The sequence below is a fragment of the Paramormyrops kingsleyae genome, chromosome 10, assembly GCF_048594095.1.
Source record: "Paramormyrops kingsleyae isolate MSU_618 chromosome 10, PKINGS_0.4, whole genome shotgun sequence".
Classification (NCBI taxonomy): Eukaryota; Metazoa; Chordata; class Actinopteri; order Osteoglossiformes; family Mormyridae; genus Paramormyrops; species Paramormyrops kingsleyae.
Window position 1 is genome coordinate 33,119,401 of NC_132806.1, and position 26,532 is coordinate 33,145,932.

The 26,532-nt window shown below is 45.6% G+C and overlaps 2 protein-coding genes across 4 annotated transcripts; one reads left to right on the forward strand and one right to left on the reverse strand.

Annotated features, from left to right (window-relative positions):
* Window positions 1-17: 17 nt before the first annotated feature.
* On the forward strand, window positions 18-4,077 carry sowahab (sosondowah ankyrin repeat domain family member Ab). The gene has a single exon (XM_023791559.2). It carries the CDS (start codon window positions 846-848, stop codon window positions 2,403-2,405), a length of 1,560 nt encoding a protein of 519 aa, XP_023647327.2. The 5' UTR covers window positions 18-845; the 3' UTR covers window positions 2,406-4,077.
* A 143-nt stretch (window positions 4,078-4,220) lies between these two features.
* LOC111833352 (uncharacterized) lies at window positions 4,221-26,524 on the reverse strand. Of its 3 annotated transcripts, none has more exons than XM_072717719.1 (9): window positions 24,507-24,572; window positions 23,945-24,148; window positions 14,349-16,575; window positions 13,863-13,912; window positions 10,358-10,927; window positions 9,710-10,228; window positions 8,731-8,845; window positions 8,354-8,626; window positions 4,221-6,603 (listed from the first exon to the last, which is right to left on the reverse strand). In XM_072717719.1, the coding sequence occupies exons 3-9, from the start codon at window positions 16,476-16,478 to the stop codon at window positions 6,349-6,351; spliced, it is 3,912 nt and encodes a 1,303-aa protein (XP_072573820.1). In that variant the 5' UTR covers window positions 16,479-16,575; window positions 23,945-24,148; window positions 24,507-24,572; the 3' UTR covers window positions 4,221-6,348. The 3 variants fall into 3 exon arrangements, with proteins under 3 accessions (XP_072573820.1, XP_072573819.1, XP_023647311.2); XM_072717718.1 differs by having other exon boundaries at window positions 23,926-24,148; XM_023791543.2 differs by lacking the exons at window positions 23,945-24,148; window positions 24,507-24,572 and adding an exon at window positions 26,415-26,524.
* Between the last annotated feature and the right edge of the window lie 8 nt (window positions 26,525-26,532).

Genomic DNA, 26,532 nt, shown 5'->3' on the forward strand with positions numbered 1-26,532 from the left:
CCAGGAGCCGCGTGCGGGCCACGGAGATACCTGACAATCAACTTAAGGTACCAGGGATATTCCTGCGGTGAGAATGCACTTAAATGATGTTACGGGTAGAGGTAATGCAGTAAATCAATAGCCATTTTCCACTGTGGATATAACAAATTACACGTGCCTCTGATAAGTGTTCGGTCAAATGCATGTTTTAAGTTTATGGATTTTCTTGTTATAAAGTGCGGTGTTGGGTCATCTCCCAATTTGCATGTACGTCTGTTTATGAAATGTTGACATTTCAGATTCCGAAACGTAAACTCGCAAAATCATACAACGGACATAATATATAATAATATACTTCTACAATTAAGGTTATGTTGTCATCACAATTTCCACAAATAATTTTATTATTATTATTGTTATTGTTGTTGTTGTTATGCCAATTTAAATACTTGCAATTGCTTGAAAGTCACTATAGTAATCAATTAGTATATATTTGTCTAAATATATACAATTATAATGTATTGACATGCATAGAGTAGTAATCTACACTGAACATCCGGTCTTGTTTTATTGCATGTGTACTCCCATTTCTAATAAAAACAATGACGTGACATATCACCGCCTCGGGAGGTTGCCGATCAGAAACCCGAACCTCGCCGCGGCTTCTAACCTGCCAGCGAAGGGCGCCTCCCTCCCCACGCTTCCATGCGCAGAAGTTATTATAGGCGCTGCCAGGCGAAACCTCCGCGCAGAAGCGGCAGGTACCGGGAGGACGGAGCGCCGGGGACCGTAAAGTACGTTAGCGCTTCATGGGGAAGCTTTCAACTACCTGATCGTTAAGATTTCTTCGCGGAGGTCTCAAAAAGATGGCCTTGACTCAAGACGTTATTACCAATTTCTTGCTGGAGCGGGGCGGAAACGTGAAGAACTCCGAGTTACTAATAACATTTAAAGACCTGCTGAACTGCAGCGATCCCGAGGAGAAGAAACGGAACCGGGAGCTTTTCAAGAAATACGTCAACACCGTCGCTGTTGTAAGGGAAATTGATGATGTGAAATATGTCGTACTTAAGAAAAAGAACTTTTCTGGCGGAAAACTGGCAGTAACGACGCAGCGGCCTGATGTGGGAGATACGTTTGAAAAGCAAACCGGTGTTCGCTCAGCTGGCTCTGAGGTGGAACACAGAGGTCATGATCGGAAAGACGGTAAGATATTACATTCACAACTTGAGCACAACACGCTAACCCTTCCGAGTGGCAGGAATGAGAACCTCATGAATGTTAGCTATACCTCCACCCCGCGGCTCGTAGATCCTCCGCAAACACGCAGAACAGGGGAGGTTACCTATGCAAGCAAGTCAGGTTTACCTGTGGTGAGGTCACAGAAACATGATGAATCCCCGAAAGTGGAAGATCACAATCTTCTAGGTGAAGTTAGAACCAGAAAGACAGGATCTGCTTACACTGTGGTAGACGTGAAGCCCCAGACAGACACACTGAGTGCTGAACTACGTGTCAAGGTGGATGGACCAAGCGCCACGACACCTTGGACTGAAGCACAGAAACCGGGCCCCAAACCCTGTGCATTACCCCTTCGCATGCCCCCTCCTGATATTAAAGTAGAATCAGTCGATTCGGATGCAGCGAAAAGTAACTCGGCGACAAGTGTCCCGGAACTTTCCATGGAGAGATCGCCCAGATTCAAAAGGAGACAGCAGGGGGGTGGAAGTCTACCTGGGTCACCGCAGGTCAGGAGAACCTGCAAGAGCCCGAAACCGGGTGATGAGGTCCACTTCCCAGAGAGCACCCCCCTGGAAGCTGCGGAGCACGAGTGGATGGTGAGGTGTGCCGCAGGGCACTGGAGTCACGTCCACGGGCTCCTCCTGCAGGATACACATCTGGCCAGAAAGAGAGACTTCATATCCGGCCTCACAGCCCTGCACTGGGCCGCCAAGAGCGACAATCATGAGATGCTGTCCAAGATCATTGAGATAGCCAAGCGGGGCGGCATGGAGGTCGACGTCAACGCAAAGACGCACGGCGGGTACACTCCCCTGCACGTGGCGGCCATCCACGACCGTAGGGCCACCATGGCCATGCTGGTGCAGGAATTTGGTGCCAACGTGCACCTCAGGGACAACAGCGGCAAGAAGCCTTATCACCACCTGCCCCAGGGGGCGCCGTCTGAGCTGAGGGCGCTGCTCGGGGCACCGCAGGTGCTCTCCAAAGAGGTCTCTCACGAAAAGCTGGACAACTATGCCTTTCCAGATCATCAGAAGGGCTTTAACACGCTGAGTCGCATTTTCCAGCCTCACGTGGCACATAAGAAAAAGTACAAGACTCGCCCGAGTTTCTACGCCATGAGCGGAGTAGCAGAGGAGGAGAACGGAGCCAGGCAGAGACCCTCCTCCGACATGTTCCACTGAAAACGCAAAAGGCCGCCAGCTGATTCCTTTTCTGCTGCTTTCTAACGAGATATTATTTTAACCACAGTTAAGGAGGGACATCGTGCTGTACAGTTATTTTATCGTCTGCCTTGAAGTCTGGATTGTACTGGATTTTTTAATACTGAGGTCATAGTAGCTACATTTATAAAATGTTATTAAAGCCTAAATTTCCTACATTTTTATAGCTGGCGAGTTCCAGCATCCTGTCCTTGTGTTGTGATATCTTTGATATTTATGAAAAGTCTTTTACTGTAAATACATAATAATGAGACCGGCTGAATTTAAAGATGTTTTTACAAAATTTGCATTTTCTTCCTGGTTTGCTGGGGCATCAGAGGGGCATGGATGCCCTGGCAGATTTAGGGGGCCCAGCATTTGCCCAGGGCCCCTGAATATGTAAAATTATATGTAAAATCTGGCAGGGGCCCATGGTGACATTTAGTCAGGGGCCCCAAGCCCCTAGGTATGCCCCCGCTGGTTTATACCAAATCGAACTCCTTTGCAGAAACCGAGGTTTGTGTTTGATGTGACATTCTGTACACTGTAACTAAGGACAGACATCCCCCTCCCTGACATTTCACCCAGGGCCCCTGTGTTCCCTTTCAGGCTGTTCTCACTGCTGAGCTCGGCATGTAACACGGAGCACACATAATCTTCTGCCCCTCCTCTGTGGTTGAGTGCCCCCCCCCCCCCCCCACCGAAATGCAGTGCCCACACTTGTTCAGCCAAGCCTCCTTGTTGAATGTGTATTTCTTGGGGTGGGTGGAGTGAGCTGTGCAGTGGATGAATCCTTCATTGTATTTTATCCCCCCCCCCCCCTGCCATATGTTGATATAGGGGAAGGCCACGTATTTGCCAAGCAGATACGACCACATTCCTTTACATGTTCCCAGGATGCGGGTGCTGTGATTACAGGTGAGGACTGGAGAAAAACCAGCACCATCTTAGCCGCTGCCTAACACTTACCATGAGCATGATCCCCACCAGCGGGGCATCCTGCACACGCGCCATCTGGTCTGTTTGTGTCAGACCAAAGGCTCATCCTGCATAGCTGCTATTCGGCAAGAGCAGGTTCTGAACACAATCCCACCCTCTAGTGACACACAAGCACCTCCACCTGGGAGCGTGTTGGGGCTTGTTCCATCAGACAGATGGTCTCTGTGAGTCAGAATCTGGGGCCGGGGGGGGATGGGGCTGAGTCTTCAGCAGCCTTTGGAGTTTATGACGTCAACGATCATGTGAAACCAGCCTAGGTTTCATAACTGAAGCTGTCACACCAATGCATGCGTGTTTGTGTCTGGTCTGATGAGGCACACCCAGCGGTACGAGGCCTTACCAGGAAATACCACACATAACATGCAAGGACTCCCCGGCAGCCTGGGTGGGACGGGACAGCTGGTCCTATCAAAATGCAGCCAGTGGTTGTGCAGAGGAAACTGTTCAGCTTCAAAGCAAACAGGAAGATTGCAGTGCATGTAAATTATTTATGTTTACAGCATTTGGTTGGAAATTACTGTGTTTTTTTTCATTAAATTTTCTCTTTTACTTAATTTATCCTTTATTTTAAGATGGGAGACATTTTTTTTGTAGGTGCAGTGGAATTTTGTTGTATATTTTTACAATGACAATTAAAGGAACCTATCCATCTGTGTGTGTGTGTCATAGGAAGCTGTGGTCCTATAGCTGTTATATACGGTTATTTCCCCCCCAAAACACACTCAGAAATCTGTCATAAAACTAAACATGCATGTCTCACTTAGGGGACAACCTGGGAAGTACACAGCCACAGAAGAATCAAGGGGAAAATGGTTTATTCACCCACGACGAGCATGAGTGCTCTCGGCTTTTGGTGCGGTGAACAAAATAACTGCAAGGAGAATATTTTATAGCAGATGTTTAACAGCAGGATTTCAGAGCTGCAGGGTGAAGACACATCGATTACAATGTCAGGTTGGTGCATGTCTGTAATGTCACTGCAAGCCAGGGTCCTCGTGTAATTAACAACAACATGCTTAAAAGAGAAGGTAACGAGAGGTTCAGGAATGCATGGAACAAAAATGTTATACTGCATTCTATACTATACAGTAGTTATGCCCAGTACAAATGGATGTGAGTAAGAGAGTAGCTATGCTGAGTGGAAATGCATGTGCATAAGAGAGTGGCTATACTGAGTACAAATGGATGTGAGTAAGAGAGTAGCTATACTGAGTAGAAATGCATGTGCATAAGAGTGTGGCTATACTGAGTAGAAATGCATGTGAGTAAGAGAGTAGCTATACTGAGTAGAAATGCATGTGCATAAGAGTGTGGCTATACTGAGTAGAAATGCATGTGAGTAATAGAGTACTGTAGCTATACTGAGTAGAAGTGCATTTGAGTAATAGAGTAGCTATACTGAGTAGAAATACATGTGAGTAAGAAAGTAGCTATACTGAGTAGAAATGCATGTGAGTAATAGAGTACTGTAGCTATACTGAGTAGAAGTGCATTTGAGTAATAGAGTAGCTATACTGAGTAGAAATACATGTGAGTAAGAAAGTAGCTATACTGAGTAGAAATGCATGTGAGTAATAGAGTACTGTAGCTATACTGAGTAGAAGTGTATTTGAGTAATAGAGTAGCTATACTGAGTAGAAATACATGTGAGTAAGAAAGTAGCTATACTGAGTAGAAATGCATGTGAGTAATAGAGTAGCTATACTGAGTAGAAGTGTATTTGAGTAATAAAGTAGCCATACTGAGTAGAAATGCATGTGAGTAAGAGAGTAGCTATACGGAGTAGAAATGCATGTGAGTAAGAGAGTAGCTATACAGAGTAGAAGTGTATTTGAGTAATAGAGTAGCCATACTGAGTAGAAATGCATGTGAGTAAGAGAGTAGCTATACGGAGTAGAAATGCATGTGAGTAAGAGAGTAGCTATACGGAGTAGAAATGCACATGAGTTAGAGTGACCTGAGGTCATGCCATCTAAAGATAAAAGGTGTTTGCATTGGTTGGTTTCACACAATGCATAATCATTCCCACACTTTTTCACATACAATCACATATAATTACATATAATTTGAGGAATTATTATGCCATTAACATGTACAAAATAAATACAATTCAGAAGCATAGGTACTATATACTAAAAATACTAGTTTTGGGGCTCATTGTACTGTATTTTAGAAAATGGTTTATGTTTTTATCTTAGTTATGTGTCAGTTTTAAGGTCACTGTTTTTTCTCTTTTTTCATTTTACTCTTCGGTAAATATAACCATGGATGGAAAGGAACCAAAAGATCCAGGTTCTGGTAGCTTTACCTGTTACCTTCGGGTAGCATTAATTAAAATAGCAGCAACAAATAGTTAATAAATAGTTATCGGTCGTAAAAACATCAGACTTGCATCGTGATGAAAATCTCTGAACATGCCACGGCAGGGCAGTACAAAGAAAATGTGGGTGAATGTGGTCAAAAATGCTCTACCTTGTGGATCAGCCTTTCAAAAAGGCCTCACGCTGTCATGATCTTCTCTCATAAATGAAGAAGCAGGACTGACATTATTACTCAGATCATCCACTAAAGGTTCCACAGGAATGAGAGTGATGGTATCCAAAGAACAGCTGCCTTCTGCTGGACAGCAGCATTTCTGTCTCTGAGGTTTTGGACCCAGAAGTCTGTAGTAAAAAAAATAAGCTATAGAAATATTTCTGGCTAAATACTATTCTACCAGCATCCCTGGGTTGAGGCATGAGAAGTGAGTCTGCAGAAGATGCTGTATTTTACACAAGATCCCTCGCAAAGGGAATCGTAGGAAATCAAGCAGATCCCAAAAGCAAAAGACCGGAAGATACAACCAACGCGAGTTTCACAGGTTACCGAAGGAAGCGGGAGAGAGCAGGCCTGACTGGCAGCCACGCTGGGGGGCGCCATCGCGCGGCTACGGGGGCAGGCTGCCCAGCAAAGCCTGCAGCTGCTCCTCCCTGAGACGCTGCCTCTCGTCCAGGTCCTTCTGCTGGATGAGCAGTGAGGCCTTGGTCTGCACCATCTGCTTGTACTCCTCCTGCTGCTGGCCACTCAGGTATTTGGCCAAAATGGCAGCCACCACGCCCTGCCTTCTCTCCAGGTTCTCTCTCAGGCCCTTGGCGTCGTCCCTCTGTCTACACAGCAAACGGTGGCGGTTCTGCAGGGATTCCTGAATGACGGGGAGAGGACCAAAAGAGAAAAGATTCTCAGTCCAGCCATCGTCTGTCCATCCACTAGAGCAGGCCGCCTTCCAAACCAGGCTATGATTATTACTACAAGGTCACGGACAGAAAATCATCCAATAGAGGTAAAGCACAGCTATAAAAAGGTTTTTAGGAAACTGCATGACAGTTTTCAGGGAACAGGATGCTTTGGATTCATTCAATAGACAAGAACTGTTTTACCACTAGAGGGCAGCAAAGACAATAGAATAAGCAGTTCAGTATTAACCGGTTTCTTAATCGCTTTGGCACATTTGACGAAAGATAACATTCATACAACTATTAGAGCATTTCTCGAAACAGGTTTATACAAACTGCACAACAGCAACAGCATGGTTAAGCCCCAAAAGGCCATAACTCGCCCCCAAGAAGTTAACTCTGGTCTCAAAAACAAATAATTCAATCGATGAATCAGTTAGTGCCACTAAACTGAAGAAGAACCGTTGTCATTTAAACCATGAAAGTCAAAATGCTTTAGTTATATTGTCAAAATGTCATTGTCTGTACAGTAATTCTGAATGATGGTTGTTTCCCACAAAAGCAAAAAAATGACAGCAAAATCGAATACTGTGGGAACCAAATACACAACAATGCCATATCACCGCCATTTATGGAATGTAGTCTAGAATCATTCAGAAAGTTTTTGAGCTGTTTTGCATGCAGCAGTTTAAACAATGAGAACGTACATTTGTTTTTGGGTGTAAAATTATTTCTCTGAGAAAATACAAAGTCCATTTTGACCATCAAGACTTAAGCAACTGAAAACTATGGCACATGAGGATGGCTGTACAAGACTGTTTGCATATATAATATGTGACATAACATTTGCAATTTGTGTGAAACAATGACAAATAATGTTCAACTGTGCACAAGTTACACACATTGTATTGCAAATGTTAATTATTTGAGAAATGTGCCAAAGAAATCGAAAAAAACGGTAAGATACTCAGTCTGTGGAACAATAAAAAGTCATTCCATTGTGACGTTGGAAATGGTCTTTTCAGAAATATTTACAAAAAGCAAAAAAGCATGAAAAAGCAGAGTGGTCCTCCATCTGGAGGAATCACCTTCACAGATGTCACACCTAGAACTTAATTAGTGGAAACAGGTGCACTATTCTGCCAATTAGTTGCAAGATGAATCGTTAAAGTAAAAAAGAAGCAAAGACAGACTCAGCTATTCTGTGGTTAAAAACTAAAGTTAGGTAACAGGTGACACATTAAGCTTACACTTTAAAATGAATATGGGAGAGTCGCAGAGCACTTTTCATATCACATTAAATCTACTCCAGCTACAGACCTGGCATTGCTGGTGGCAGCTTGGACAGTGATCTGATCAATGAGGGTGAATGAAGAATTCAAAGACTCACATGCTGATCTGTATGTCACTTATAATGCATGTCTATAAGTGCTAAGTTCAGGGTTCCCCAGTTCCGGTTCTGGAGCACCAGAATCCAACAGTTTGCAGCTTTCCCTGCTCAAACATGCCAAATCACCCAGTTCATGAAGCATTTGTCGTATTTTTTGACCCTACTAGGTGATGCTCTCTGTTCAAAAAAAGGCACAAAGCATGGCCCAAAGCAAACCAAGAGTGCCATCTAGTGGGGTCAAAAAATACAGCAAATGGTTCATGAAGTGTCATTTTGTCTATCACTAATAAACAGTGTGCTGGCCCATTCTGGCGCAGTGGTTCATGTACCTTCTCCTCCGGGTCCATATGTTGGTCCGAAACGCTCAATGCATTCTGCACCCGGGCCAGACGGGCGGAGAGGCACAGAAGCAGGCTGACCACCCGCTCCAGGTCATCCAGGAACTGAGTGTAGCGCTCATACTCCGGTGGCAGACAGTGCTCCTGCACCAGGGAGGCCATGGCATTGGCCCGCTCCCCATGGGCCAGCAGCTCCTGCCTGAGAGCCGCCCGCCGCTCAGCCAGTGCCTCCAGGTGGCGCTCGATGCATGACATCAGCAGCCTCTGAGGGCACGCAGGTCACATGACTGACATAACATCGCACTGGTCCGTTATGGCCACCTTCCACCGAATAACGGATAAGGAACCAATTCAATGAAGATTCTTACCTTCTTCTTAGTGACCTCACTTCCTGCCCCGCCTTGTGTCTGGCCAGTTTCTTGAGCTTGAGCTTCAGTGGTTGGATGAGCAGCATTAAGAGAACACACCACATCCGCTGCAAAGCTGCAACAAGCCAAGTGGAGCACTGTATTCATCCAAAATTTCATTTCAAATGTACGTAAACAGGGCAGCTTTCTGTCTGTTTTCTTTTAATTACAGTCGGGCTGTATGTGACGATCAAAATAGTAATGACTGAATAACAAACATTACTGGCAAAGAATAATGGATTGTCTACCAGCGAGTTACATGCTGGCTGCCAGTCCAACCCTTCTGCAGTGGTGGGCAGAGTTCCACTAGTCTACTAATGGCTATTTAGCAAAGCTAATCCAAGAAGTTATCAGGCTAAACTAGAGATCCTGCCTTGTGATTGTATTTTCTCAATTCTGATTGACAGAGCTATCGACCAATAGGGACCTGGGACCCTCCTTCCTAGTTCTGGGTAACCAGCACCATGTTTGTAGTCCCCAAGTGGCTTCAAAATGTCAGCATGGGCTAGTTGTGAAATAGGGCTCCTTCGACAAAACGCTTATATCTCGCAAATGGAATATCAGAGAAAAAAATTCAATGCACATTTATCCCGGAGACTCTACAGAATCCATTGATATCCAGTTGGGTAAGTCATAAATATCCCCTAGTAATCACTCTAGTCTGACAAATGGGACCTCAGTGTTAAACAGGTTATACGTTTATCTCTCTAGGTGTGTGTTTTAAGGGTTTCAGAGCCAAAAACCAAACCGAAGATAAGTTCATATAAAACAGTTAGCTGTCAGCGCTAATCGTTAGCTTCCACAATTTTTTTGTTTGTGATTTTTCTGTTTAGCGTTATCAATTTAGACCTTAGAGTGAGCATATTAGCGGTTCTTGAAACTATCTTCTTGGTTAGCTGTGCCCACCACTGCCCTTCTGTAGCAGTAATCAGCGAGTTACCCGTCCTCTGTGTCCGGGCCGCTGGCCTCCTGAGCGTGCTTCCACCTGTAATGCTCTTCCATCAGTAAGGTGTCCCCAGAAAGCAGCTGCTCTATCAGTGCGACTGCAGTGATCCCACTGGCTGCTGGCAGCAGCACATGTGCTAATGTCTGATCCTCCGCCGCCACCTGCTGCACCATGTCCTCCCACTGCCATTTCACTATGGTTTCGCTGGTGGCGACTGAAGGAGACTCGGGTTCATCCACTGAAACTCCTTCCTCATCTTCCTCCTCCTTTCTCAGAAGTTCTTCCCTGGTGCTTGTGTCCGTCTCTTGGACTTGACACTGGGTGTCTCTGGTTCTCTGGGAACCTCCTTCGCCCCCTGTTGGGGGACGTTCTCCATCCCTGCTCCTGAGCCACAAGTCCGAGTCTGTCATCACTCCTTGGTTTAAAAATACCTCAGGGAAGGACCCAAATATCTCTTCAGGATCATCCACCGAGAGCTCCAGCAGTGAGGGCTGCACTGGGGACGTCTTCACTCTGAAGAAACAGTCAACCACTTATAAAAAAACATGAAGTTTTCACAAAGTTAAATGTCAAATTTAAAGTCCTGAATCCAGGGTCAAGGACCTTCTGGATGAGGAGGCAAATAAAGCCTTGTCTTCATACCTGGAGCTGGACCTGCCTCTGGATAAAGACTGGATCCATCTTTTACGGAAATCCAAGCCAGACACAGGGAGGGACGAGGGGCTGCCAGCTGGACTGAGAGAGGGGCTGGATGGGAAGTGGGTGGTGCCCCCCGTGGCGGATGGCTCAGGGATGGCCCAGGCCTTGCTGTGCACCTGGTCGCGGCTCCCGAGCTCACCGACACGGAGCTGTGGGGCAGACTCCTGTTTGAATAGGGGCCTCCTGTGCTCTAGCACCTGCCGCCTCTCCTGGCCCTCGAAGAAGGACGGTGAACTTCTCTGCTCGTGGGCCTGGGCCATGCGCCGGCCTCGTAGCTGCTCCACGGACTCTGAGCGTGAAGCAGAGGCCCAGAACCTGCCGACCCGTCGCGTGGCTGCCTCCTCCCTGGGCACCCTGCTAGAATCTGCCATGCAGACGGCACGGCCCACTTGCCCCATGTCCGCTCTATCCACTAGATCCACCCGATCCACTGGCTCCGCCCGATCTGCTGGGTCCACCCGATCCACTGGGTACTTGCTCACTGAAGACTTCCCTTCAACTGATTTCTGAGAACTGACAAGACATTTACCTTATAGCTACATCACTACCCTGGGAAGAAGGTTTAATATAATCAACCTGGTGTAGACCACATACATGATTATATTAATGTATAATACCAAGCGTGATTGCTGGTGTCTGCTGTGCATGGTCAGCCTGGTGTAGACCACATACATGATTATATTAATGTATAATACCAAGCGCGATTGCTGGAGTCTGCTGTGCATGGTCAGCCTGGTGTAGACCACATACATGATTATATTAATGTATAATACCAAGCGCGATTGCTGGAGTCTGCTGTGCATGGTCAGCCTGGTGTAGACCACATACATGATTATATTAATGTATAATACCAAGCGTGATTGCTGGAGTCTGCTGTGCATGGTCAGCCTGTTGTAGACCACATACATGATTATATTAATGTATAATACCAAGTGTGATTGTTGGTGTCTGCTGTGCATGGTCAGCCTGGTGTAGACCACATACATGATTATATTAATGTGTAATACCAAGCGTGATTGCTGGTGTCTGCTGTGCATGGTCAGCCTGGTGTAGACCACATACATGATTATATTAATGTATAATACCAAGCGTGATTGTTGGTGTCTGCTGTGCATGGTCAGCCTGGTGTAGACCACATACATCATTATATTAATGTATAATACCAAGCGCGATTGCTGGAGTCTGCTGTGCATGGTCAGCCTGGTGTAGACCACATACATGATTATATTAATGTATAATACCAAGCGTGATTGTTGGTGTCTGCTGTGCATGGTCAGCCTGGTGTAGACCACATACATGATTATATTAATGTATAATACCAAGCGCGATTGCTGGAGTCTGCTGTGCATGGTCAGCCTGGTGTAGACCACATACATGATTATATTAATGTATAATACTAAGCGCGATTGCTGGTGTCTGCTGTGCATGGTCAGCCTGGTGTAGACCACATACATGATTATATTAATGTATAATACCAAGCGTGATTGTTGGTGTCTGCTGTGCATGGTCAGCCTGGTGTAGACCACATACATGATTATATTAATGTATAATACCAAGCGCGATTGCTGGAGTCTGCTGTGCATGGTCAGCCTGGTGTAGACCACATACATGATTATATTAATGTATAATACCAAGCGCGATTGTTGGTGTCTGCTGTGTATGGTCAGCCTGGTGTAGACCACATACATGATTATATTAATGTATAATACCAAGCGCGATTGCTGGAGTCTGCTGTGCATGGTCAGCCTGGTGTAGACCACATACATGATTATATTAATGTGTAATACCAAGCGTGATTGCTGGTGTCTGCTGTGCATGGTCAGCCTGGTGTAGACCACATACATGATTATATTAATGTATAATACCAAGCGCGATTGCTGGAGTCTGCTGTGCATGGTCAGCCTGGTGTAGACCACATACATGATTATATTAATGTATAATACCAAGCGCGATTGCTGGAGTCTGCTGTGCATGGTCAGCCTGGTGTAGACCACATACATGATTATATTAATGTATAATACCAAGCGCGATTGCTGGAGTCTGCTGTGCATGGTCAGCCTGGTGTAGACCACATACATGATTATATTAATGTATAATACCAAGCGCGATTGCTGGAGTCTGCTGTGCATGGTCAGCCTGGTGTAGACCACATACATGATTATATTAATGTATAATACCAAGCGTGATTGCTGGAGTCTGCTGTGCATGGTCAGCCTGGTGTAGACCACATACTTGATTATATTAATGTATAATACCAAGCGTGATTGCTGGAGTCTGCTGTGCATGGTCAGCCTGGTGTAGACCACATACATGATTATATTAATGTATAATACCAAGCGTGATTGTTGGTGTCTGCTGTGCATGGTCAGCCTGGTGTAGACCACATACATGATTATATTAATGTATAATACCAAGCGCGATTGCTGGAGTCTGCTGTGCATGGTCAGCCTGGTGTAGACCACATACATGATTATATTAATGTATAATACCAAGCGTGATTGCTGGAGTCTGCTGTGCATGGTCAGCCTGGTGTAGACCACATACTTGATTATATTAATGTATAATACCAAGCGTGATTGCTGGAGTCTGCTGTGCATGGTCAGCCTGGTGTAGACCACATACATGATTATATTAATGTATAATACCAAGCGTGATTGTTGGTGTCTGCTGTGCATGGTCAGCCTGGTGTAGACCACATACATGATTATATTAATGTATAATACCAAGCGTGATTGTTGGAGTCTGCTTTCCATGGTCAGCCTAGTGTAGACCACATACATGATTATATTAATGTATAATACCAAGCGTGATTGCTGGAGTCTGCTGTGCATGGTCAGCCTGGTGTAGACCACATACTTGATTATACTAATGTATAATACCAAGCGCGATTGCTGGAGTCTGCTGTGCATGGTCAGCCTGGTGTAGACCACATACTTGATTATACTAATGTATAATACCAAGCGCGATTGCTGGAGTCTGCTGTGCATGGTCAGCCTGGTGTAGACCACATACATGATTATATTAATGTATAATACCAAGCGCGATTGCTGGAGTCTGCTTTCCATGGTCAGCCTGGTGTAGACCACATACATGATTATATTAATGTATAATACCAAGCGTGATTGTTGGAGTCTGCTTTCCATGGTCAGCCTGGTGTAGAGCACATTTAAATGTTTATGACTGATACGGAATGACCTACAGGAAGTGCACTGTAGATAACCTATAACACATGAGGATTATGACAGAATGTGTGAGGAATGCAGGGACTAAGGCCACTGTCAACTTTCAGGTGTCTGAGACACCCCCAGGTGTGGCTGCACACGGCAGTCAGCCACGGGCGTCACCTTTCCCTCCTCAACAGAAAGGTCAGCTCGTCAGTGCGTGTTTCGGACGCTCATCAATTTGTTTGTGTTTTCTGACACACCACTGAGATATTCCAGTCACTCACCTCAGTGTCAGGTTATTCAATGGTAAAGATTCATTGGAGCGGATCGTGGTCTAGTGACAAACACAAATTATTTAGTGTTACTTGCCACAACAAAAGCACATCCCAATGTGTGAGAAGAGAAAGTCAAAAACAAAAGATCTCAAATTCGGTACATTAGCTCTGAAACTGACTTAACCAAGAAGCAAAATGTACTGTTTAAACTTTAGCTCATTAGCAACATGGATGGCTAAATCTGGGAAGCCCCCCTTTTAATGGCAAAAAGCTACTTACAAATTACTTAATGCAAACTGATAAAACCTAATTTTAAAAGGCAAAATTATATCTGTGTTGATACACACCTGTTTCACTGAATATGCTCCCCACTCCTCGCTTAGATGCGGGCACCTCCAGTGTTACGGCTATTTAGCTATAAACATTTCTGACTATTTACTCATCCGGTGGGGTGGTTGCAGATAGACAGACACAATAACGGAGCGTGACACATACCTGCAGGGCATATGGAGTTGGAGTGGAACGCAATCGACAAAGGTTATCCGTAGAAGACGATCTCTCAGTAGCTGGGATCACTTTCTCATTAAAGTGTCCTTGCTCACAGTAGGAGAGAGACCCCAGGTCTGCGCAGGTGACGCAGCCGGCTGGGGGGTCCAGCAGGCGGCCTGCAGAAAGGGGCCTGCCCTCCTCCTTCCCGAGTTCTGCATTTCTGCAAAGTGACCTTTGGCCAAACTCCGCCACCTTCCCAGCCATGGAGTGTCTGCGATCAGGAGGTTGGGCTCCTGTGCCTTGGCGGCCTGCCTTACACTCCATGTACGCCTGCAAGGCCTCGCGCTGGATGTGCTTCAGTGCGCTTTTGGAGAAGCAGAAAGCTGACAGGGCACGGCCTTTGGTTTCAAAGACCTTCCGTCTAGCTGCTACCAGACCCTGTCCGCTCAGTTTGTCTTTGCTCACTGGCTCCACCAGCTGGTCATCCACTGAGCGGCACCCTCTGTAAGCAGGTTCATCTCCCATGTGATTCAAACTGTCTGGATCAGAATAGCACAGGTTCCTCTGCTCTGGGCTCAGCATCTTCAGAAGTCCAGCTCGTGCTACCTGAAGCTGAGCGAAATTCTGCTTTCCCCAGATGCCTGATTCTAAACTCTCGGGATTCTCAGAGGAAACCTTGGAAGCAAATTGAATAGAGGTCGTGTGTCCAGGGACCGGTGTGACCTTGAACGGAACGGGGGTGGTGTGCAGATCCGTCCTCTTGGAGGTGGTTTCCATTAGGACCACAGGCTGCGTGTCTCTCACGCCGTCGCAGGAGGTCATCCTGGGTGAACCGTTCGGCGAGCTGAGAGCAGAAGCGCCGCTGCCACCCCCAACCTGGACGGCCACCTCTAGCTGGCGGCTGCTCTGAGTGCCACCACTGCTGGAGCCATAGTCTGAAGAAGAATCAGAGGCTTTGGTTCCCAGTTGCCCCTTGGGGCTGCTCTCCAGTCTTAATTCCTTGAGGATAACATTAGTCTCAATCTCACCTTTTGATTTCCTTACTAATGTGCCCCTGCTCTCTCCTGCCAGGTGAAACAACAGTGGCATAGTCGCCTTGTCGATCTCATCGAGAGCCAAGTTCGCTACAGGCTGCGTCATCTCTGTCCCTGCACTCCTGTCAGCATGGTCCAGTCCCTGGAGAGAAAAAGCCCTCTCCTTTTTGTCAGGCTTGAAGGCAGGGACGCCTTTTTCTGGGCCAGAGTAGAAGATGAGTTGGCAGCTGTTGTGATGCCTAAAAGTGCCGTGATGCTTTTCTTTGTGCTCCATTTTCTGCTGGACGACCCTGGACAGGTATGAGGAGCACGGAGAACCATATGGGCTTGTATGGAGGTCCTCTTCATCTCTCCTGTTTGAAGATAGGCTTTGGTCACCTTGGCACTGCTGCTGAACATAGTCTGGATCATCCATGTTAAGCTGACTTCGCCAGTCCAGACAAGCAAGATGGGTATTTTCGCCAGTGATCTCAGGAGGCTTAACCTTATTGCTCTCTCTGTGCTGGACAAGGCTGTTGAGGTTCTGAGCCTTGTGACGATGGTTCCCACATTGGAGTCCCTCGGTAAAGCTCTGATACTCCACTGGGTTTCTTGGATTAGCCTGTGAAGTTCTAAGGTTGCGGACCAATTCTGTTCTGGGCCGTGCCGACTGGTCCCTAGGGCTCCAACTGCCTCCAGAGTTTTCCAGATGCTTAACTGCTATAAAGCTGTCCAGCCGTGCCGGGGGAGCTGGGGGGGGCTCCCAGCTGCAATTCTTCCAAGCCAAAGTGTGCGGAACTCTGGGTTCTGGGGCATTTTCGGCTGTGCGGTACCAGTGCACCACGCTTCTGGAGGGGGAGCTGGGGACCGAGCACGGGTCGTCCACGGCGCTCTTAAAGTCTGACGCCAGGAAGCCCTCATAGCCAAGCTCATCAGCAAGGTGAAGTGGCCCATATTCGGGGGCGCTCGAGCCCCCAGAGAAAGAGCTATACGCAGAGTCCCCGTTACCACGGTGACTCACAAACTGGTCGATGCTGCTGGTGGATTTAGCGGGGCCGAGTCTCCCAACAGGGCAGCTTAATGGGCGACTCACGTCTTCTGGGCTGAACTTGCAGGAATCCATTAAAGCTGGAAGTACTGCTAGCTAAGATGAACGGGGAAACCTGGAGTCTCACGTCTTTTCCTTTTCATCAGAGTCACTCTCATCATGCCATCAAGACCTGAGGGGGAAATCATAGATTATTAGTCGTGGGCTATTTGTTTAAACTTACTGTGATGTTTTCTTATGAAAAATGTACCAGCCCATCCAGTCAGCATGCTTTTGTTTCCCTGTAAAAAGAGGAAAAAAGCTGCATATTTATATGCAGAGTAAAAAACGTATATTTCAGTGATATGATCTGCATGTGATGGAATAGCAAGGATAGTTAATCTTGATGTTGTTGCCTCTGCAGGGCTGTGTTGACTAGCAATAGTGTGTTTGTGTTGAGCTCCCAGTTTGTGTTGAGCTCCCAGTGCGCTGTGCTTCCTGGTGCAGCTGCACGTCGCTCCTTTACAGACGACACAACACAACTTAGAATTTTAACTTTTCGTAATTTGATTATTTACTCCACAAAACATAATTCTGTAATTCCTGATTGGTTCACAGTGTCTTATATATTGCATTTCTGGCTAAATTGAAGAGCTGTCCGGAAGAATGCCAGACCTAGAAGGTTTATGGCCAGGAGCCGGCTGCTGGTGGACTGGGGCACGGGTATCTACAAGGGCAGGGAGGAGCCGATCCCGTATAGAGGGTCACGCTAAGGCACACACAACACCGACCCAAAATGTACCACAGTCAGGGCCAGTACAAGGGGTTAGGCAGAGCTGGCCAGTCTTATCCAGAAAGGGCCGCATGTGTGCAGGTTTTCGCCGTAACTCCCTACTTAGCTTGCTAATTATAGGACTGATTGGCCTGAAGAATCCTCACACCTGGGTTTGAACAGCTGACCTAAAAGTCACCCCTAACATCTGCATACACACCGGCCTTTTGTGGATAAGACTGGCCACCCCTGGCATAAGCAAACTAAGCCCCCCCCCCCCCCCCCCCCCCCGTCGGATCAGCCTGTCAGAATGGAAAGGATGACGACAAATGACAACTATTCATCCATCATCCATCCATCCATTGAATGTACTCGTTCATCCTCAGTTCATCAAGTTGTTGGTAGGGCCCTGAAAGGGGCTGGGTCAGCCCTGACCAGAACACAGGGCTGTTACCACCGCCCAGTACCGTTAGATTCCAGGGAGTCTCCTGAGAAGCTCCATGGAGACAAAGCGGAGGCCCACTGAGCAGCAATGACATGCTGGGACGCCAGTGACTGCGACAGGCCTGCAGTGAGGAGGGAGCCGCCTCGCAGAGAGGCTCCGTCGCTGATGTGCTCACGGCTGCCATTACGTTTCCAGGTAACAGAAATACCAGCTCAAGAATATTTGTTTGATATTTATTTGTGCTTTACACACTAAGATGTGTGATCTTTATCAGAATTATTATTAGTAGTAATACTGATCTGACATACAGGTTAAAGTGCTGGTTGTATAAATACATCTCTATTAGCCACTTGTTTGCAAAGCAAACTCTGCACGCCTTCTTCATTCCAGTGCACACTGGCAGGCAACCCAACAGACCAGTATCGTCCTAATCACTTTAAAGGGTGAAGCGTTACCATGGACACGGAGAGAACCAGCCTGCCGATCTGACACAAGAACGTCTTCGTTGCCTCATTAGCAAATTGCCAAAACACAAAAGCTGCATATTTTAAATACGTCACAGCAAGCCAAGCCCCTGTCAGGGAGCTCAGTATACACTATCTCCATTATCTGTGGTCACATCCTACGGTTATTACGTACTTTTATGCACACTGAAGTACATGGCCTCTGTTAAATCCTCACTTCTATCAGAATAAACTCTCCCCTTCTTAGCACACAGTGGCCACAGAAAGCCTCCTATGACATTCTTGTCAGGAGCCCTCGGCCCCATCCCAGGCGTCCGCAGAGGGAACCGGCATATTTCTCTGCTGATAATGGCATCCAGACAAAAAGACCTCGGATCCCTGGCGAGCATCAAAGGAAGCCGGACAGGAGGGCATTCAGCCCACGCCCGCTGCTGATGGGGCAGCCTCCGTCCCCCGCATGGGGGCCCGCTCCGCTCAGCCTTGCCAAACAGCCCCCCTCCTGGTTTGGTAGCCATGGTTCTCTCACAGTACAAACCCTGAGACGCTCAGCTGTGGGCAACGCTCATCTCCCCTGAAATCCCTGCTCGTTACAATCATTACCGAAAAAAATGGGAAAACTCGTTAAAGGATTAAACATTTCTTAAGAAACACAACCTTTTTACTATGTACTTTATAAACTCTGTATACCTGGTCATGTGACCCTTTTCAGCAGTGCTTTAGATGTGCAGTGCTTTAGATGTGCAGGGCTCTGGAAACAACAAGAAAGAGGAGCTATTTTTGGCCTCCCACAGCCCTGGGGAGGCCAGCCCTCCACATGCTGCATGAACGCGTAACTCTGACGGTCTGAGAATCCACGCTGATTCACTGTTAACTAAAACCGCAACAAATTGCTGGTTCGTGGTTACAGTTATATGGTTACGGTTTATGTTTTAGGGTCAGAAGCTACAGGTCCTTTGTTCCACTGAATAAATCAGACGCAATTTTTCGTTTTAAAAATAATTTTACATGCCATATTGCTCAGGACTTGAGGTACATACACCTTCTGGCCTCTAGGTGGAGTGAGAAGTCAAACTGCCTGTCACTGATGGTGAAAACACGTGGCCGCTGATCTTGTGACGTGCCAGTCTGCATCCTCCGTATAATGACCCTCGGTAATGTCAAGGGCTGTTAACATGTGACTCGCCAGGCACCTGCTTCCAAGACAGGCGACTTGTGTGTACAGTGTCAACCCCAGCACTGCAAATCCGGGGCTGCTGTTTACAGCCGGTCTGACTGCACCCATTTAAGCTGAACCTTCCATCAGCACAGCACACAACAGCAAGGCACAGACGTAAAGGGAGCAGGACCCAGAGACACACAGCACTGTGCTCAGCTTCAGAAACACACAGCACTGTGCTCAGCTTCACTCTCCTTCCTGCTATCCAGAGATACACAGCACTCTGCTCAGCTTCAGAGACACACAGCACTGTGCTCAGCTTCACTCTCCTTCCTGCTATCCAGAGACACACCGCACTGTGCTCAGCTTCACTCTCCTTCCTGCTATCCAGAGACACGCAGCACTGTGCTCAGCTTCAGAGACACACAGCACTATGCTCAGCTTCACTCTCCTTCCTGCTATCCAGAGATACAAAGCACTTTGCTCAGCTTCAGAGACACACAGCACTGTGTTCAGCTTCACTCTCCTTCCTGCTATCCAGAGACACACAGCACTGTGCTCAGCTTCACTCTCCTTCCTGCTATCCAGAGACACACAGCACTGTGCTCAGCTTCAGAGACACACAGCATTGTGCTCAGCTTCACTTCTTCCTGCTATCCAGAGACACACAGCACTGTGCTCAGCTTCAGAGACACACAGCACTGTGCTCAGCTTCACTCCTTCCTGCTATCCATATCTACAAAAGCGTCTATACAGGACAGATAATTGTACATTCTTATTGCATAACTACATACACTTTTATACATACATAGATTGGTCAAATGTTTTATGTTTTATATATTATACTTTTATTTTGATTGTTAATTCGTGTCATAGTACGGCTGCTTCGAGAGGCTTTGCAAACAACCATTTCGCTCACATATATCATACCTGTTTACCGGTGACAAGTGACATGACAAAAAAAGTGATTTGATTTGATTTTGATTTGATAATCCCTTAAGGCAGCACAACCCCAGTCACTGTCTGCTTTCTTAAAATCTAGTATAAAGTCTTAAAAAGGTGACAGACAGAACTGCAACTCAATGTTTAGTCTTAGGCAGTCAAGGCAAATGTTTAAGGCTATTTATCCAAGTAGTAAGTGTATATTTGCTGAGAAAAAAAACACAATTTAACAGAGAGTGAACTTATGCTAATTAACATAACATAATAAAAAATAAACAACAAATTCCTCTGTTTTATGAAAAGTCACCAATATCTTGCTTAATAGCTAGATGAAGACCTCTTCAGTTCCCTAACCTCTCCTCAGGGGCACCTCAGCCATTGAAAACCATCTCAATTCATTAATCCACTTAATTTGTTAAGTAACAGACTGGAGTAGTGGCCGAGTCAGCAAAGCACAGGCATATTGGGTGGTTGCTGCAAATATGAAATGGCAAAGCTGACAAACTTTATCAGACATACCATCGTAGTTTTACGCCAAATTGCTGACATGGACTCAGAGCTTCTACCCCAGGCTGGGACACTCTGTACCCACAGTGTTTACGGACATGGGGGAGGCGAAGGTGCTTTAAGACACTCAGCGTTCCCTCGGCCCCGTTCTCGCCCCACAGCATTAGCATTTTTGTCACCGTTAATCTCACTGCAATTGTACTAAGAACTAAAACACTGGATAAAGGAGGGGGGGGGGCATGTTTGTTCCCCCACGCCCAAGCTGAAGGGCAGAAGGAAGCCTTTGTGCGGGCCGGAGATGGAGTGGCGGCGCCGTCCCTGGGGAATGGCGAATGGTGTCCTTTCACGGCGAATAGCGGCGAGGTCGGCGCACATTCCACAGCGAAGGTGGAGTCGCGCACAAACGGCCCCAGTGCTGCTGGACTGCCGGTATTTCAAGGAGCAGCGCAGGACAGAAGCATCTGAAGGAAACTGCTCAAAGTGTCAATCCCAGAATTCCAACGGAGCACCATGAAATACTCTTAATATCCGGGATGTGGTGCCGAGTAACCCAGCGTGCTAACAGACACAGGGGCTGGAGGAAATACTGCAAACACCTAATCGGGCCTTCATGTCCAGGAGCTGACAAGGACCAGGGCCAGGCTGAGCTTTCAGAAGAGCTTCAGTCCTTCTTGGAACACTGCGAGAAAGGTCCTGAACTGTGTATGGCAGGACATTATATTTATAAAGAAGAAAAAACCTCCAATTCATTAAGGGAGAAAGGTGTGGAAATTCATTCTGGGCTAATGGTGCTGGAATATTGGGAACACCATGAGGGAACAGGGTTACATCAAAGGATGCACTTTATCCTATAAAACAGACTTTGGGCTTCTCCAAACACACAAAATGGCAAAGAAAGGCAGCTCATCACATCTTGCATGTAGGTCCAAGTTTGTACTCGTGGGTCCAAGTTTGTATTCCTTGCACAAGCTGATGCATCTCCGTGCGTCTGTCTCGGGTACAAAACTGTTTCTGCCATAAATTCCAATTTTCTGAAGCTCACAGCCTCTGATTTATGCTGGACCAAAGTGGCACTGATTCATTTATGGCAAACCCCAAACCCCCCCCCCCCACCACCACCACCATGTGAAAATTAAATTTAACTTCACAGAATTTAATGAATGAGCATTTTCACCAGTTTGAAACATCAGTTTGTGACAAAGTGTATCTTTGTGTAAAGGGAAAAGAATACAGACATACTTTCACCCACATCGAAACACAGAGACGACCAGGAAGCCTACTGTCTATGGAATGTACTATCCAGTGAACTGGGTGACTGTTTCTCCCAGAATGACCCCAACATGGAGGCTTTTAAAGCCAGATTAATGTGCTTAAAGGCAAAGCTAAAACTGATTCAGTGATCACCTTGCCGCACAACGACGGAAGGTCATCAGCACAGCCTTGCAGTCTATCTGCGTGTGTGGGTGACAGAAGGACAGAAATGAATAATCTCTATGAATAAATAAGATGTATGCACACTTTACGGACACAAGGTCGCGGTCTGCGAGCCAGTGCGTGATGTGATTTGAAAAGGAAGATGCTTAATAGCTAGATGAAGACCTCTTCAACCCCCCCCCCCCACCCCCCCAACTCTTACTCCCAGGGAATTCTGGGACGGCTCCCTGCATGTAATGCGTCACGCTAACTAGGTGCAGTCAATCTGGATATCATGCCAGCGAAGTTAAGCTCAAAAAAAGAAAAACTTCCTCAGATAAATAGGGAAGGAATCCGAGAGGCTGAAATGCAGCTCAGTGGGTTAAGATGCCGTGCTGGTGACTGTGGTCCTGTGGTTGGTAATGTGGTTCCACTGCTGGGCCCTTGAGCGAGACCCTTAAGGCCAGTTGCCCCGGGGGCTGCAGGCCGGCTCTGCTTTCGCAGTGGAACATTAATTTGGATAAAAGAGTCTGCTAAACAACTGCAAGTCAGTTTAATGGGGGGAGGCTCATTAAGGGGAAGATTCTAAGGACAACAGATCAGCACTGGGAATGTATGTTTGCAGAAGAGGGGACAGGCTGTTTTGTTTGAGAACCACGGTTCCGATGCAGCCACACTAGAACAAACACAGGCAGCACCGTGATGGATCTGACACGCCTGATGTAGCCTCCACGGCAGGAAGCACACCTTCATCCTCAGGCCACATCATAGTCAGAGCTGGCCGTGACCAGCTAAAGATGATAGTCAAATTTTACAGTTACACTCTTCCTTCAGCACCACACCATATCGCAGTACTTGTGACTCCAACGCAAATTCCTTCTGTTAAATATCAGAGAGTGAAATGTGACACACCACACCCCTCAGACAGACTTCCGGGACCACACAGACCACACAGGGTCCCTGCCTCGTTATCAGAAGCAAGTACTACTCCTGAAATGCATGTATCCGTACCTGAAACTATACAACTAACATATACACAGACTGAGGTTTAACACAAGAATAATAACAGAAAGATTGACATGGCTGGCAAGCAAAGATTAGCTTAAAATTCTGACTAGAGAAGTCAGTTTTTAACGTTTCAGGCGAATATATCAGACAACCTGTATACAGCCATACTCCGTTATTCAAGGACAGCGACTAAGCGGCTTTAAACTAATTTCACAATTGTAGTGAGATAATCGGAATCTAGACAAATGTATCTTGCTGATGTTTATCTGAATCGCGAAGGGGAATGCATTTGCAGTTGTCTTAAAGGGGGCATGCCTAAATGACATGAGCAATGACACCACACCATCTGTTCAGACTTCCACAATACATTGGGGAAAAAACTCCACATAAGACGTTATATTTACCAAAAAGTCTCTCAAATGTTACACAAAATCGCTCATGGATATGAATTTATTATGCTAATTACTTACAGATACAAAACGGAAGTTTTGATAATTATAGAAATAAATGTTTTTGATGTGGCATTACATAAGTATGTTATACTCAGAATTTAATAATAACTACGAATCCTTATCACGAAGACAAAGAAAACCATTTAATTCATAATAGGCTCCCATTAATAGGTTAAGGAGAACGTGGACATTAAGTTACATTAATACTACGAGTAGGTTAATATTTGAATACATAACAAAATATATCTTTACATGACATCATAATACATTAATACTAAACGTTTTATTAATACCATCCTAATAACCGAATTAAACAAAAAAAAAATCCAGTGTAATTTAAATATAGCTGACTGATCCCGAACAGTGTGTTTAACTGGAGCTTACCGGAGGCTATCTTCGTTACCTTTATCACCGCAGCTCGGTCTTCTGCGCGCCTCCGGCTCCGCAGCTAAAGCAGGCGGCAGCGACCCGGTCTCCGCATAACCAACCGCCGGTAAACAATAGGCGGAGTCCAGCGTCAAATAGGGACGAGGCGTCAAGTTCATGTGCGGTGAAACTTTAAACTTCGGTGAGTCCGCAGCTGCGTACCGTACCTGCTGCTAAAGACCTTAAAGCCGAAGCATAAAGACGAGTTAAGGTTATACGAGGCTAGTGAGTTCAGTAGGCAGCGCAATTAATTTAGATCAGATTACCACATATAGGCAATATGACATAAAACATTATTATAAAAGTGATTCCGCCCATTAGTTTTATGGAACAAGTTATGAATGTTACTCCGGAAAACAGGTAAAAACAAAGAAACAAACAAATAAAATATATTAAGCTCTTCCATTTAGGACTACAATTAAGAGGCAACTAGGGTGTCACTGTCACACAGAGGCCTACTACTATGATTATGAAGGTTTCAGAGTGTGAATATACTGCATCATAAAAGCCATTAAAACGACTGCCGTCCTGAACGTCACCTCTATCCCAGGAGCCCAAGCTGAAGTTTGGCAAGTTTCTGCGAAGCCTACTTACAGTAATACATTACATCACGTTATTCATGGACGTTATTAGTTAATAGTTAGTATATAGGCCTATACTTTTCAAACACGCTTAACTTTATGTACTGTACTGTTAAATGGTCATATTCAAGGTGGGACAAAATGTATATTTTCCATTAGTTAGTTCAGGATTTCGTCACATCGGTTTTAATCAACCGAACAGAAGAAACAGCAAGTTGTAACCACAAGATGGCAGCCCACGCCTTACAAACGTACAGTCTCCGCTCTTGAACTAGGTAAGGCAATGTAGGCCTACATGTTTCCTGCAGTCTAAACTCCGCTTCAAGGTAGTGATTTGTGTTTTTTTTTTTTAAGTACTACAGGCTGTTAGGATATTCTCAGTACTAAATCTTGTTAGTGGTTAACCAGGTGAACAGTTTAAAAGAAATTAGCAAGTTTTCTCATATTCATCCATCCATTTGTATACTTGTTTGTCCTATGCAGGGTCAGTTAAATATTAATGTTGTTCATACATTTAACTGCTTGACAAAACATTTTATATGGCAGCAGGTTACAGTTCTTAAAAATCTACATTTGCAATCAGTAGGTTGTTGGTTTAAGTCCCATAGTCAATTTAGATAAAGATGTCTGTTTATTTCAAAACCTTAATTGCCTCAAATGGCTCTTATTGCACTTCCATTTCTGAATTTGTGCGCTCGCTCGCTCGCTCGCTCTCTCTCTCTCTCTCTCTCTCTCTGCACCAAACACTTTCTGCATGTTGGACAGCTGAATCTGTCATTTGTATACCAAAAAAAATGTGCTTCCATTTATACAACAATATGCACACCCTGTTAATACAGGATCCTGTTCGTGTCAACCTTTGCTTAACCTACAGAATTACCTTTATCTATAATATTGGATATAAATATGGCTTAACTCTTCCATAGTTGGCACTACATTGTTTCCCACATTAGAATTACGATTTCTGGAACTGTATAATGGATCATGTGATTCACATTGCAAGTTAAAATGATAGACCCCCAGGTGTTTAGCAAGCCGAGCATCTAGTGTCTATTCACCACTGTCACTATTCACTATTTTGATATCACAAAGACGTTGTATGTGGATTTGATCTCTTACTTGTTTCACTTTTATTGCAGAATTTTGGTTCCGCTTGAAAGGTAACGTACTTCGTGGCGTTACAGCTACATTTCCCCTAAACATACCATTTTCCTTACCCCCTATTTTATCAGCAGGATTTGACATGGATTTATATTTCGTCTTCTTTTAAACGAGGACTCGTGTGAATTGGTATTACAAACTAAATTTCAAAGTTAAGTGCTTACGTCCGACGCTCCTTCTCGGTATTAAACCACCTGGTAGTAACATCGCAGGTTTAAATGATTTAGATGCAGAAACGTAACAAAGGAAAGCCATTATGAAAGCAAGGTTGCCAACTCACGCATGTGGCGTGACACTCGCCCTTTCAGACTCACGCGAGCAATTTTACGGCAAATCTATATTGTTCCATCATAAACCTAAAATTAGCTACATCAAGAATGTTGGGGGTGGTTTTCAAACCCTACAGACTATTTGCAAGGTAATAAAACTGTTACATAGGCCTACATGTAAAAGCGTGTGCATGTGTGTGCAGACTTGTCTCGAACCGAACATCTCACTCCAACCAAGTTGGCAGCCATGTGAAAGCACTACTTCGAGTTTCCGATAAGAAAAAACACTCGTGGATGCGTTTCTCTGCAAATATACTTTGAAACTTCCATGTCGTCTTCAAAGTGAAGCTAACTTTAAAACCCGACCAGCGAGCAAATAAGCAATGCCTTTATAGCGTCTGTCTCTGCAGGGCGATCATTGGCATGACGGACGTACCTTAAGTTAATTGCATACACCTGTGATTTTATAATGACGTGTGTTGGTTGCTCTTGAAGGCTGAACTTTGAGTCGTATGTTAAGTTTTTTGTTTTGTTTGTTTGTTTATTCAATCATT

What these genes read in the sequence shown, in the direction of transcription:
- sowahab (XM_023791559.2), top strand. Translation starts at nt 846, where the DNA reads ATGGCCTTGACTCAAGACGTTATTACCAATTTCTTGCTGGAGCGGGGC.
- LOC111833352 (XM_023791543.2), bottom strand. Translation starts at nt 16,478, where the DNA reads ATGGATTCCTGCAAGTTCAGCCCAGAAGACGTGAGTCGCCCATTAAGC. An exon ending in AGAGGCAGGTCCAGCTCCAG is followed by an intron (nt 10,229 to 10,357) that starts GTATGAAGACAA and finishes CTGTTTCTTCAG; the next exon opens with AGTGAAGACGTCCCCAGTGC. An exon ending in GTGAGGTCACTAAGAAGAAG is followed by an intron (nt 8,627 to 8,730) that starts GTAAGAATCTTC and finishes GCGTGCCCTCAG; the next exon opens with AGGCTGCTGATGTCATGCAT.